At 40.0% G+C, this 15,161-nt stretch overlaps 1 protein-coding gene across 1 annotated transcript in view; it reads right to left on the bottom strand.

The window, feature by feature from the left end:
- Positions 1-15,161, bottom strand: part of PRDM5 (PR/SET domain 5) — a 120,688-nt gene that overhangs the window by 36,521 nt on the left and 69,006 nt on the right. Inside the window, 3 exon segments of the mRNA XM_074338556.2 lie at positions 7,457-7,550; positions 8,571-8,731; positions 12,436-12,529. Coding sequence (XP_074194657.1) covers positions 7,457-7,550; positions 8,571-8,731; positions 12,436-12,529 — 349 coding nt within the window.

Below are 15,161 nucleotides of genomic sequence, written 5' to 3'. Positions count from 1 at the left end.
ACATCCATCCATGTTGTCACAAATGTTCCTATATCATCTTTTCTTACCACCGAATAGTATTCCATTATGTATATATACCACAACTTCTTTATCCATTCATCTATCGAAGGACATTTCAGTTGTTTCCATGTCTTGGCCACCGTAAACAAAGCTGCAATGAACATTGGAGCACACGTGTCTTTATGTATAAATGTTTTCAGATTTTTTGGGTAGATACCCAGGAGAGGGATTGCTGGGTTATAATGTATACGTTTTAAGAGATTTTTATTACAATTTTCAGAAAGCATTTTAATAATTTTAATTTTTATTTTGTCAGATAGAATTTTTTTTAAGCTATGTAGATTTCAGAGCACTCTCATAATTCTCTGAAAAGACGCAAACACAGAAAATGTAACCTAAGATGAAATAAAGCCAAACTCTTACTTTCAATGAATCCAAATTAAATATTTAAATAATTAAGTTAAATTAAATAATGTTTAAAGATTTTGGAGTTACAGTTTTACTTTTTACTTTGTGTTTGCCAACAAAAATCAGTTTTGGAGATGGCAACTTTCAAACAAAAAAAGCAAACGCCAACAGTGTATGTTCCATAAAAAATACTCTAAGATGGTTCCAAGTGGTTGATGTTTAAAATATACATATTATGTGGGAATTCTTTAGAAGGACTTCATATTTGTTTTCCACAAATATCATGGGACCGGCTTATTTTGCTTCTGTGGACAAAGGAAATTGTTCGAAATATCAAAGTGACTCATTCTAAATGAAAATTAAACCAAAAAAACATAATCGTGCAAGCACCACCCAATTGCTTTTCCGATTGCACCATTCCAACCCCCTCAACTTCTGGGGCGTCTAGAAATTACAAGTAGACCACAGAGAGAAGTGAAACGCTACACGGACAAATGGGAGTAGCTCAAGTTCATTCTTGGCACTTTGCTGTGAATTGAAATACTTTTTTCTTGTGCAGCAAAAGCCATGAAACCCCACTGACCTCACTGTACCCCACGTTGTTACTCTTGGAACACGCCTGCTAATCAAATCCTTCAGAATATCACTTGATCTAAAGAGTTAAACCCCCGAGGACACCATCTTTGAAAGAAAGACAACAAAAATCTGAACTTGACATTTGCTCCTAGAATATTTATGGAGCTACTCTACTTTTAAAAGTTTAAAGAGTCCACTTTTATAAGGAAATGAGCAATAAAATATAAAAATCAGCAAGTGACTAAATGAGAAGACCTTTACTTCTCAAAATACTTTTACTACCTGAATCAAAACAAGTTGTTTTTTTTAAATGCGAGGTTCCATGGATGGAGCTACAAAAAAGTAAAAGATACATCCTTTTCCGTACGAATCTTACAGTGACCGTATCCCTCCCTCACTGTGAAGAGATGGCAAATCAAGTGGGGTTCAGTGGGAAGCAGGAATTGCAGGCCCATGTGCTCACTTTCTTGTCTCAAAGATTGAAAAGCCAGACCTATTCACATGTTGAAGGCAAAACAAAAACTGAGTTTTACTGCTGCCAACAGAATATGAGATGCAGAATAAAAAAAGACAAGAGTTAATGAATAATTTTACAATATGATTATCTAGGGAGAGAAACTAAAAGATTCCCTGCTCAAGACACTGTTTTGGGCCAGCAAGGTGTGTAAATGACGCCTGTTACGTGTGATGTGTCTGCAGGGAGCAGGACAGCCACCCGGGGCCTTTGGGGTGAGTGTGGACAGAAGCAAAGGGGACTGTCGCACCAACAGGAGAGACATCTGAATGATCGAGACACTGGCAAAATTTTCAAGGTTCTGACCAAAAAAGAGAAACGCCTTGGTGAGCTGTCCACACCACTCTGTGAAGGGACACGTTAGAGTCAGGTAGGGAAGAGACACAAGGTTAGGTGATGGTTGCTTTGGTTTTCTCGTTAGCAAGTCAGACTTTGGTGGGACAATCATTAGTACTTTCACCCAGCAGTGTCCCGTTTTAGGAATTTCACCACAGCTTTTATTTCACCCAGTATTTACGAGCACAGTTTGTGAACTGCGGTCGCGGAGGGACGAAGCAGTTAAACCAAGGAACCTGCACCAGAGGGGTTTCCGTTAGTGTCAGTGAGGAAGAAACGAGAGAACATAACTCTGAGCTTCAAGAAATCCAGCAAATGATGCTCTTCCTCAAAAACTAGGGAAGCTGTAAAACCCTCCCCAGACGTGAAGCTCAATTCAGAGTTGCAGAAAAAGAACAGAGAGTCGTTCCTGGGGGAAGATGTTAGCAACGGTAGCAGAAAGCACGTATCAGGCAAAATCGGAGAACAGTGGTGGTCCAAACTGAATAAGGGTATCTATGAGTGATATTATCTAACAATTTACCAACAGATAAAGCTGATTAAATACAGTGATGACAACTATTGCCCTTTTTGAGGACCCCAGTATGTTAAAAAATAAAGAAATGATAAAACGTTACATAAACGATGCTATATTTTAAATTATCCATCTTATTAGTCTCTGTGACTATATTAATAATTCATTTGGTGATTGCTCATAACACTGTCTTCTAAGACAAATGTTACTCCCTCAATCTTCCCTCTGCACCTCATGTCCCAGCCTATGACACACCTTGACAGAATCACTATAATTTTTGCATTCAAAAAATTAGGGTCTTTGATATCTTTGAAAAAATAGAAAATCATACTATCAATGAAAGTCAAAATGACTGTCTTAACTTGTCACTAACCCAAATTCAACTGAGAGGAGCCGAGGACAGAAATGAAAAAAAGAAAAGGAAGGAACAGTACATTCCATGATATATTTGGTGATCAGAAATTATTTGAAGTGTCAAAAAAACACAGAGGGGAAAAAATCACGTATTGCAAGACTTTACCTATGAATAAGACTTCTTAAGGAAAATTTGAGGTATTTCTATGCAAATTTTACCCTCAAATACCCTGTTAACTCTTAGATTACCTCAGGTAAGAGAATATTTGATTTGGCCTTACGTTAGTAATTAACCACTTAGAAAATAAATATTACAAAATAAATTCCCTTTCAACATATGAAGGTTATCTAATTCTCATAAAAATGTGAAAAACATGCTTCCAATTCTCATGTGTGTTTATAATTACTTTGTTAATTTTCCATTTTTGTTCATTAATAATTGTCACTATAGTTATTTATAATTATTTATAAATATAATTGTGAACAAATATTCTAAAATGTGAATAAATTCCTTTAGGAAAAGTATTAGAGAAGAAAGAAAAATCAGTGACTAAAATCCAAGGATAATTGAATCGTAATATAGCGATCCTTTATTTCTAAGCTGATTACAGGTATTTACTAAAAATATTTAAGTATTTCCTAGGACAGTGATTTATTACTACATTCAAATAACAGTGTGCAAGCAAGCCTAGAACAGAAGGGCCAACACAGCCGGTACCTATTAACACGGAAAGTTGGTTGGAACTGTAGGCAAGTAATTAACCTTCTGGCCCAGAGCTTTAAAACCCCAAAAGCGGTTCCTAGAATTTCTTTCATAATTTATGAACAACTGATGGAATTCATGTCACAGCCTGTGGATTCTCTTGCAGAATTAACCCCAGCTCTCACTGACCCCGAGAAGCTATAAAGCAACAGGAGAATGTGCTCTGCTATCTCAGCTGACCCACAGAGTGCCGTCTCTGCCATTCGAGCATAGGAAAGCGGGTGATGGATTACAGAGTGGCTCGCCAGGCACAGCCTGAAACATGCACTTTCACTGACCCTCACTCACCTCAAACTGGCCTTTTGACAGCAAACCCTCATCTATGTTCTGTAGATGATGCATATGCTGCTGCGAAAGGTTATGAAAAGAGATGAGGATGATGAAACGGGAAAGAGAGTCAGACCGGATAGCCAGGCGTTGCGCATACTTGTGAGTCAATACAGGTAGGAACCAAAACAAAACCCCCAGCGACGAGGGCATCAGCGAGGATGCCGTTACAGCAGGCATCCGTGAGGCCAGGCGCTCTGTGCTCTTTACATACACCTTCATTTGTTCCAGGAAACCACGCTAGGCTGCTGGGACTATTATCGCCCCTGGGTTTCAGAGGAGGAAAGTAAGCTATGAAGGCTGAGCAATTTACTGAGTCCCGTGCAGGGAGGAAAGAACTACAATGGAGTTCGACAGTCCCTAAGCTGACTCCAGATTCTATGCTTTCAATGTGAACCAGGTATTAAACAATAAGGTATGACAGCCAGTTGATTCTGTGGTGGGAAAGTTCCTCCACGTGTGGAGTTCAGTTCTGTTAGACCCTAAGTAACAAACTACAGACCCTCAAGCTTCCAAGTCAAGATGATTATCCTCAGTTGGTTGATACAGCGACAAGATAACGTCATCAAATATTATGGAAAGAATGCAAGTCAGTCTACGGAAAGTTCAAGAGCAACAGTTAGCATTACGTCGTATGTTAAAGAATAAGAAATAAAAATACCAGTTGCATTGGGAAGCGTTAAAGCCTCACTTTAGTTCCAGCACATAAGCTGCGTCACCTCAGCAAAACACTGCATTGTGGGCATTAGTTCAGTTAAGAGGCTTGAACTAGAAACTTCCTGAAATCCCTTTCTATTCTAAAAGTCAAGACTATTTTATTTTAATATGAAAGCAGACGTCTTGTGCACACTTGCTGTGCATGGCTTTATTCTAATACCTAATTATGAAGAAGGAGTAGATACAGAGTCTATGAAAAATAATATTTCAAAGTTAATGGAAAAACCAAAGTTTGGTCAGACTGCACCCTAGGATGGTTGTAATGGGAACAGAGGAGGGAGAAGGAGGAGACAGAAGAAAGAAGGTAAAGCAAGCACACAACTGATTGGTTATTTAAGGAAGTAAAGGAGAACATCAATCAAAGCATGAAGGAACTGGAGGAATTTCTTAAACTTTTTCTTTAAACACTATTAACAAAAAATTTCAACAGAGACATAAATACGAAGATTCCTCCCAGAACTAACAGGTAGTAATCCAATAGCTAAGTTATCACTGTCTTAGAGAATGACAGTTAGTCATGAGCCAATAAAGACAGACTCATCCTGAGATAGTTCATATGAAGGAAACGGCCTGTAACACTACACAAAACAAGACTGTCACTACACCAGACAGGAAATGATGAAAGATACCAATTGGCAACCTGGAAGGAATGAACATCGACTGACGTCATACTTCCTCTCATAAAACTTGCTGCCATTTGATGTTATAAAGGAGAATTTGCTTCCCCGAAACACTGATGGACAGTGTGAATACTACCTATGAAAACGAAATGAAATCACTTCCTTCAACATAATGGGAAAACAACGAAAAGGCTAATACCTCTATAAAAATCTCATCACATTGCCATGTATTCAAATGTACAACCACCTCACTAAAAGGCCTATCAATTAGTAACCATTTCCTAGAAATAAAAAAAGTAATCTGTCTACATAGCATTCTGTGGAAAACAAAAAACAAAAAGAACTATGGAGACAGTAAAAATTTCAATGGCCACCTGGGGTAGAGGGTTGAAGTGTGACTAGGCAGAGCACAGAGGATGTCTACGGCAGTGAAATTACTCTGTATGGTACTGTAATGATGGATACATGTCATTATAAATTTGTCCAAAGCCACAGGCTGTACAACACTGAGAGTGACTATGGACTTTGGGTGATTATAATGTCCATGTAGGTTCATCAGTTGCAACGAAGGTACCCCTCTGGTTGGGGATGTTGATAGTGGGGAAGGCTGTGTGTGTTTGGGACAGAGACAGGGAAATCTCTGTACCTTCTAATTTTACTGTGAACCAAAAATTGCTCTAAAACAACAGAGTCCATTTTTAAAAAAGAGATCTGGTGAAACTAAATTACATCATCATTTTCTCTGTATGTTACTGTTCACCATAAAGGTAACTCAGGAGTAAGTGAACATGTGAATGTTAAGAAAAGAAAAAAAATTAAACACCTTTCATTTGGCTCCAAAGCATACAACTTTCATGCTACTGAAATAATATGACTTGGAATTTCATTCCTCATCTTCGATACTGGAGAACTTGCAGCATTTTGCAATTATTGTGGTAATTATAACAGCTCTGTAGCATAAAAGAGGAAACAACACGAAAAGAAAATAGGATTTGGAGTGAAAACACTTGGATGCGATGCCCTTGACTGGACAGGTCATTTGCTTCTCTAAGTCTCTGCTTCGTCATCAAGAAAATGAGAATGTATAGAAACCTCTCACACTGGCTGGGAAAGAGCTCACTCAGGGACTATCCGAGAGAGCGTCCCTCCTTCCACGGGACTGACTACAACCTTGAGCCTGAGCTGCCCAGCCTGTCAGCTTGGACTCCAGTCGTGGAACCTGAACAAAGCACCACGTCACAGCTGAGAAGAGATGTGTACGTGCAACCACAGCGGAGCCTCCCGGTGTCTGCTCAGTGACGTAGTGCAGAAGACTATAAAATGCTACACACAATTGTTGTAATTATTCCAGCTCCTGTAGGATCAACCTCATCAACAAAACGGACAGGGCATCTCTGTATTGTTCTTTGTGATAAAATGGGAAGTAAGCATTTGTGATGCATCCTGACCTGTGAACGTTGTCTCAAGGAAAAGCACGTGTGTGACTGAGTTGTGAGCTGAACTGGCAGCTTTTGTCACGGAACATCAGTTTTACTTGAAACAAAATGACTGACAGACAAATTATGGTGATTCAGACTTGGGTATTTGGTGAACATTAGTTTTTTGAAAATAAGTGAGCCTGTCATTTTAAAAAAGGAAGAGAGGGAGGGAGGTGGGAAGGAAGGAAGGGAGGAAGGAAGGAAGGAAGAAAAGGGGGGGGGGAGAGATGATAGTATTTTTTTTTTTTTTTTACCAAATATAAGAATTAGAGAAATCGAGGAAAGTCTAGAATTTTGGGAAACTTGTATCTGCTCCCATATGCTTGGAGGTAGACGAGACTAGAGATCAGGGACACACGGGGACGCCCTGCCTGTGCGTCGCGTTACAGAATCACACGTGGGTAACAGATCATTCAAAGCACAGGACCCACCAATGGATTTTCACGGAACAGAAGCGGAAAAGTTCATTGAGATGATCTGAGGCACCATACGACACCACCTCTGAAAAAACTACCACCTTTTGAGCTTTACCCGAGGGGATTTGTAAGAGTAGGTCTTTCGCCTTCTATAAAAAGTGAAAGTGCGATTCCACCCATTAGAATCATGTATACATTAAGTCACAGGTATATCACAACCAAACATTAATCCAATTGTTTCCACTTTAGGTATTTAACTTAGTTTGAGAAAAGTATATTTACTCAAAAATTTTCCAGAGTAAGAAATTAGGGAAAGAAAACAGCTAAGATGAATTCTGAATCTGGGAGGTATTTTGTAATATTACAGTATTCCTCGTCTTGGAAGAATTTGCTTTCTCCGAGTTATTTTTATCACCAGTCACAGTCCACGTACCTGTGTGACTCCGGATGTGAACTCTTAGGGTCCCACTGCTGGCGAATTTCTGACCACAGTATGGGCAGATTTTCTCCTTTTCTCCTGTATGTGTCTACATGGAATGGAATAGAAAGGGTAGAGGGTAAACATAAAAAATCAGGTAAAGATGATTAAGTGCCTGTGACAATGGTAAATCCTTTTTTCCAGGATTATGTTTCATTAAAATGATTTAATATTACAATGAGGTTTTAAACCATTTATCATGGGTATTCCCACTGGTTAAAAAAAAAATGCTTGGAATCATACATTAGTGTTAATTTGAAAATAATTCTGCAGTTTACTTTTTAAACCTTTATGGAGCCCCATCTAAAAAAGAGTAAGTCATACAAAACCATTATATGCTAGCAGAACCACATAGTCGAAATGGGGCTACAGCTGCCCTTGACTGCTGCCAAGAAACATTTCCTTAGAAGCATTTTTCACATACTTTGTGTGTATTTAACACTTCAAAACCGAATTAATCTCAATAAAGTAATCTGTTACTTGCATTATGCTTGTCTGACTGGACAAATTTTGCCGCAAAGCAAAGAGGAATATAAATCTGACTCGACCTTCAAAATCAGCAGGTGTTAATTTGAGCAGTCAATTTGAAAGCACATTCCTGCCCTCAACCTACCTTTAATCTGGGCTTAAAAAATAAATAAATAATAAGGAAAGGTGACTGAGTATCATCAAAAGCAAGCATTGACACCTCATACCTGTTAGAATGTCTCTTATCAAAAAGTCAATAAACAACAAGTGCTGGCAAGAATGTGGAGAAAAGGGAACCCTCATGCACTGTTGGTGGGACTGCAGATTGGTGCAGCCGCTACGGAAAACAGTGTGGAGGTTCCTCAAAAAGTTAAACATAGAACTACCATATGATCCACAATTCCATTTTTGGATATTTATCCAAAGGAAATGAAAACACTAATTGAAAAAAGATACCTGTACGCCTCTGTTCACTGCAGCATTCTGTACAATAGCCACAGCATTTAATATAAAATTGATTATCGCATGATAATTAACATGATAATTAACATACACGCTTAAATATGTAACCCATCCAAGCTCACAGCAGGCTTCCACTTACTTTCTTATGACTTCTAAGCACTGAAGGTGTAACAAACGCCTTATTGCACAGCTCACACCTGTATTTCTTGTGCCTCTCGTGGACCACCTGGACGTGAACGTTTAAGGTATCCTTCCTTTTAAAGGTAGCATCACAGTGAGGACACTTGAAAGTCCTCTCACCTTCAAAAATTAAAAGGTCAAATCAGAGAAAAATAAGATGCAATAGCAGGGTCCTACTAACTCCCCTTCACCTGATTTAGTCGTGTTTTCCCCCAAAAGTTAGCTTTATGGCTCTAACAAGGTACCGTAACCATAAAAGGTCATTTTTCACAACGAATTTCAGCTCCTTATTTGCTAAATCACTGTGACCAGGGAAAGTCCTTTAACCTTCTTCCATTTGCAGTCTCTTTAACTGGAATGTGGGGACTGAATTAGTTATTTGTCTAGAGGTACCATGAACTTTCTTTAAAAGTAAGTTTCTAGGGCAATGGTGGGGTTTGAGGTAAGTAGATTCTTATGGTGACAGAAGGACTCTGTGCAGCAGAATGAGTTGCTTTGGGGGTCCCTGCTAGCTCCCCTCAATTCTACCACTACCCATGTGGCCTTTGGTGGACAGGGAATAGGCAGGCCTGGTCCCAGGCAGCCAGCTGGGGAAGGAGGCCCTGGGGGGGCACATGTGGGTCAGAGCAGCCCTCCATCCAGGACTGGGACACCCCTTCCTGCCTCAGAACTGACTGTCTCAGCAGTTAGGACTGGCGGCCCCTGAAGTGGTCCTTAGTCTGCTAAGGGGGAGGGCTTCAGCCTCCCAGGCTCTCACACAGTGTGGGGGCCGCCTGGGAGAGGCAGTTGGAATGGGGCCGGGGGACCCAGTGTGGCAACTCCCCGTTTATACACCAGAGCCTCTGGGTACTTGCCAGGTCTTCACCGGCTTCTCATTCTGTAGCCTAGGCCTGCAAGGCTACATTTTACGCAATGCATGCACCCTATTAGAAGACAGGGATATCTCAGGAAGTTATAAAATGCATGCCGCACATGATTACATGATTCAGACAGACTAGTACCTGAATAGATTTTCCCTTCTTAGAGAACGATTATATGAGCACAAATTTATAGATTCACTATGAGACAAAATACACAGATAGTTTTCTACATCTAAATAAAAAATTACCTCAATTTCAACCAAGCTCCTCTAACTTCCCTCCATTATAACCAGCACATACTTAGAAATGTGAAGAGCCTATTATTTCTTCATAGCAAATTTAAGAGAAAAGACAAAAAGAAGGAATAAGAGAAAAAAGGAAAAGAAAAATTACCCTCTCTTTGTCTTTTCAAATAGAATGACAGCTCTTTAATTTAAAGTTGCTTACAGAGTCCTGTTGAAATCGGATGCTTAAAACACAGTCACATCCCCTCAGGAATTAGAGATTTTGAAAGCATTGTTTGTGTGTTGCCTTTGTGCCTTTTTGTTTCAGGGTGTTATCATCCTGGCCTAGTTGTCTTTATGTATCTTTTTAGATGTATTTAAACATTGTATATGTATAAAATGTGTAACCAGTGAGAGCAAAAGGAAATATCAGTCCACATAAAATTGCAAACGTTAATACCACATCTTATTCGGGCACTGAAAGAAATTTTTTAAAAATCCTCTAAGATTGCTGCTATCAAAGCATTTTCATTAAAATATCCAGCGAATCAAAATATTGGTTCCTCACCAAGATACACCAAGGGAATCCTTACCTTTCTTCTTTCATATTTCAATTCCAGAGTTCCTTGGTTTAAGTTTATCAGAATTTTTAAATTCTGATATGAGATTTCTTTGCCTTAAATGTATCAGGACTTTTCCTTATCTTAAAGCCAAGAAGCTGGCTAGTAACCTGCCTGTTAGTTTTCAGTCTTAGGAAATACCAATAATTTCCAAAATAATTATGACAAGATATCCTTTGGTTCTTGAGCCAGAGTTCTGATGTAAGTTGCTAACAACGGCTTCATGTTTTGAAGTTAACCGGGTTTTAATCTTCGTATCGTGTAAGACAAGATCTAGTACTGTGTCGTCTCTACTTAAGCCGCTTCTGGTTTTCCTATCCTGTTAGCTCACCAGCCTTAACTGATGTCTAACTTGACCTCAAATCACTCATTTACTCACTCAGTCAGAGCTGGTTTTCCTCGCCAAACGTCTCACTGTAGCTTCCCAAAGCTTTGATCCCGGATGTGCAGACCAGTTACATTAAATACAGAATTCACAAACAGTCTACACTCGGTCACCTAAGCCATATCCTCACGTTGATGAGAACCAGCAGGCTGATATCCAAAGTATTAGTTTCCTTCTATTGAAAATCCCTTGCTGTTACTGCAAATAAAATTCCATCTAGCCAAAGAAAAATCTCCTGAGCAACAGGCCAAGTTTAAAAGTCTTATTATTATGAAGGAGGGTCCCTTGTCTAAATCCCTACTCTGACATCCATTCATCTCGTAACCGTTACTTTTTTAACGAAAAGACAGTGAAATGGAGTGGAAATTCCTGCTCTTACACGACAAATTTTATTTCTTAAATGTACAGCTGCTTTTAAAAGGAAAATGGAAAGTTGTGCTAAGAACTTCTCCAGAGCTATAAGGTGGCTGTAGAATGGCATGAAATCCTGACACTACCTTTACTGTGGGAAAAGATGCTTTTCATTCTAAGCATTATCACTCGGCAGTCACAAAATCTTTAATGTCATTGTTATTTTGAATTTTTGAATTTTAGATACTTCTACTTGACCAGAGAAAATTTCTTCCAAGATACTATCTTATCTGTACAATCAATTGTCAATATATTATCTGTACAATCAATTGTCAAGATTGATTATTTTGCTTTCCTCAGAAACATCAAAACTTTAATGAGCAATAGAAACTTGGTCTGTAGAGGATGTTCTACTGATTAAATAACTAGAGTGGAAAAAGCAAGGACTATAAATATCACTACGTTATACCATTGGTTCTTCCATTGCAGAGGCAGTCGTGCAGTAAACCTCTGGTTACCTCAACATCTGAACAGAGGACTCACTTTGAAACTCAGCTCAGCCGTAGCATTTTCTTCTCTGATACAGAGCATCTCCTTCAGAGACACGGCCATGAAGGGTGTGGTGTTCTAAAAAGAGCGCTAAGGGTGAGTGCTAGCTAGATGGACGACCTGGTGTGGATGTGTGTGACTTAAACCAAAAGGAAAATCAGTGCTGCTGCCAAGAGAAGTCAGAGCCCAGAGCGGTTGGCAGGAAAAGCAGGGACGCTCAGCCCTGACGCCCCCAGGTCCTGTGAATGTCCCTGCGTTTCTGAGTCTCAACCTTCTCAATTCTCCTCAAGCTAAGAGGTCAAATTAGATGTGTACTCTGATCCTTTCCAACTTGACGAGTCTGACAGCTAATAAAATCACGCCATATTCTGTGTGTTTTAGAGTCTGACACGTTTCCTCATTCGCTACATTTACTTTACTATGTAGCACCCCCATCTCGATGAGATTTGCATATACCTGCGTGACTGCTCTTCAGATCAAAACACAAAACAGTTCCAGCACCCTAGCATGTAAATCATTACATTTAGAAGGGACCAAAACGTCTGTTTCAGAACAAATTTCAATGACACCTTACTGAATACAGGAAGTGCTTTTATATACAAACTTTAAATAATGGGAAGAAATGATATAAAATAAAATGCCTCATAAAGTGATTACTCTTACTGTGGGAAAATACAGTAAGTCTAAAGGAAGAAAAGACGAAAGGCAGAAGTATCAGAACAAGCAGATTATATCACGACTTCAGGGACCACATGTGACGTCCACATGCTTACAGCTCAGGAGAGCCAGGTGTGACGCAGTCCCTGTCGTCCTCACTTCCTGTGCGGTGACTTACTGTTGTGGATGAGCAGGTGTCTCTGCAAGGAGAACGGGGTCCGGAACAGAGCCTTGCACTCCTCGCACTGGAATGGCCTCTCTTCAGAGTGTGTCTGCAGACGAGAGACATGGGTCAGGAGCATCCAGAATGAACCCGCCATCACCACGACGGAGCCTGGATTCAGGATGTCAAAGAAGGAAGAGGGAAGGCAGGCAGCACCCTGTTTCTTCTGGTGACGTATGTCCACCATAAAATCACACGCACACATATGCAGTGTTCACAGGAGAAAAATAGCTGTGCTGTCAAATTCTCATACTAATCACAAATTTGATAAACAGCACAGAAAATTGTTTCTATCATCACAGAACGCTCATCTGAATATACATGAAGATTTCTCAGGCTCTACTTTGAGGAGCAAGATGATGTGCAGTTTGTCTGTGTCACTGGCCAGGCTTTAACCTTGCTGGTGCGTTTCTAACACAAAGGAAACTGGTAAAAGGGAGGCCATTGCCACCCTCTTCCCTTAACTTCACTGAATAACATCAAATAACTTTTAGTCCTAGGTGATGCTTTTCCCATAAATTAAACTAGAACATTCACTCGTGTTATAATTAACATTAGGTAACATATATTAACTATTTATTTTGTATTACATGCTAGACACTTTCCATGAATTATTTCACTTAATTCTAACAGTAATTCAATGAATAAAAATACGAATATTGTCCCCATTTCAAATTGAAAGGAGAACAGTAAAATGTTCAGTAAAAGGGTTTTAGGCAACTGTACAGACATTCAGGAAAAAATTAAGTTGGGTCTATTCCACATCCCTTATAAAAAGATAAGTCCCATGTCAATTCAGGAGTCTTTTAAAAAGTCAAGAATAAAACCCTAAATATACTAGAAGAAAATATGAGAGAATTTTAAAACAAGTTTTGAATGAGGAAAGGCTTTCTAAGCAACTCAAAAACACAGATATTCAGATGAGAGAAAGAATTAAATTTAAAACTGCAAGGCAAAAATGTTTGACAACAAAATAATTTGCAACATAAAACTAAAGTTTAATATTGCTAATATAAAGAGTTATGGTGCACTGATAAGAAAAGACAAAAACTCCAACGGAAATGAGCAAAAGGCCTCTCCTCTAAACAGTGCTCTGAAAATTTCATCCATTATGTGCTTTGTGCCAAGTCTATGCTATGCACTTGCTGCCACGATGGGCCAGTCCTGTGTCAGATGCCGGGGGTCCAGCAGTTACAAAGAAAGACACGGTCCCTACTACCCTGGGGAGAGAAAGAGGCAAATGGCCAAATATGAGAAACCTGCTATTGGACAAGGAAGGCAGGGCAAGAGAATAACCGTGGTGCAGAGAATGGAGTGGCGATTTTAAACCGGGGGTCAATCCTGCTGAGAAGGTGACATTTGAGAGAAGAGCCAGGGAAGGGAGGGAACAGGATGGGTCTCTCCAGGTGATCGAGGCACGATGGAGGCCAGTGTGGGTAGGACAGAGGGGAAGAAGCCGAGGGGTGGAGAGACGAGGTCAGAGACGTGGGAGAAGCATGAGGAGGAGAAGCAAACCACGTGGGGCCTGCAGGCTACTGCAGGGATTCTGTCCTTTACTGAGACCTGTCAAATCTCTAATGGCCTGGGAGCAGATGCCTGGCAGAGTCTCCCGGCATTGAACAGAATGCGAGGGTGGCTGTGTTGAGAACAGGAGGTAGCAGGACAAGGGAAGAAACCAGAGAAAGGTAGCAACCAGCCAAGCAAGAGGCCAGGCAGAGGCCACAGAGGTAGAGAAGCCATCCATTTCTGGGTCACGGTATGAAAGGGAACGGGTTTCGGAGGGACTTAGATATGAAACATGAGGTATAGAAAGGGGGAAGTCTGTAACGTGAGCCATGAACCAGCCCATAAAGAGCAGGCGACAAACAAGTGTGGCTGAAACATAAAGGGGTTCAATTTGGGGGGAGTTCATATGACTATAAAAGATGCTAGCAGGCAGCTGACTCTTCCAAATCTGGGTTATAAGGTATAAAAGGTGCAGATGTGGGATCATATATGGTATTAATAGTTAGAGCCGTGAACACAATGAAAGACTGAAACACTAAAAACAACATACCGTCTGTGGGCTCCCAGATTGGCAAGAGTAAAGAAAATGGATATTGTCAGTGTGGGCTAAGGGGTTAGGGCAGGCGCTCTCACATCCTGTAATCGGGAATGTCCATCAGTGCTCTGTGGTCCTGGGGACCCAGACGACAAATGTGCACACCCTTTGACTAACTAGTCCCCTTAACAGAAATATGTCCAACAAATTTCTACACAACTTTTTGTGAAAAGGAAAACTCCTAAATGCACATTAACAGAGGTAATGCTGGTTAACTAAATTATAGTGGATATTATATATTTATTTTCTGTGATATGAAACATCATCCATGACATAGTTTGAGTGTCAAAAGCAGAACGCAAAACATCACATGTAGAAGACGACTTACGCCACACACGTGTATGCACACAGAACGGGGTCTAAGAAGATAGTCCACAAAACACGGGGAGGGTTTTCACAGTAACGTGGAGAGTGGCATTCGCCAGAACTTCTGCTTTCTCCTTTATGCCTTTCTTTGATATATTAACTTTCTACAATAAGTAGATGATATTATTATAAAAAAATCTATTTTATTTTCAGAGCGTCCAGATTGGAACACAGAGTTGCTGTAGTTTTCCAAACATATGAGAGCCACCCTAAC

The sequence above is a fragment of the Rhinolophus sinicus genome, chromosome 15 (genome assembly GCF_057876585.1).
Source record: "Rhinolophus sinicus isolate RSI-liver-muscle chromosome 15, RSI-T2T, whole genome shotgun sequence".
Lineage (NCBI taxonomy): Eukaryota > Metazoa > Chordata > Mammalia > Chiroptera > Rhinolophidae > Rhinolophus > Rhinolophus sinicus.
This window is presented reverse-complemented; position numbering and strand designations above follow the sequence as displayed.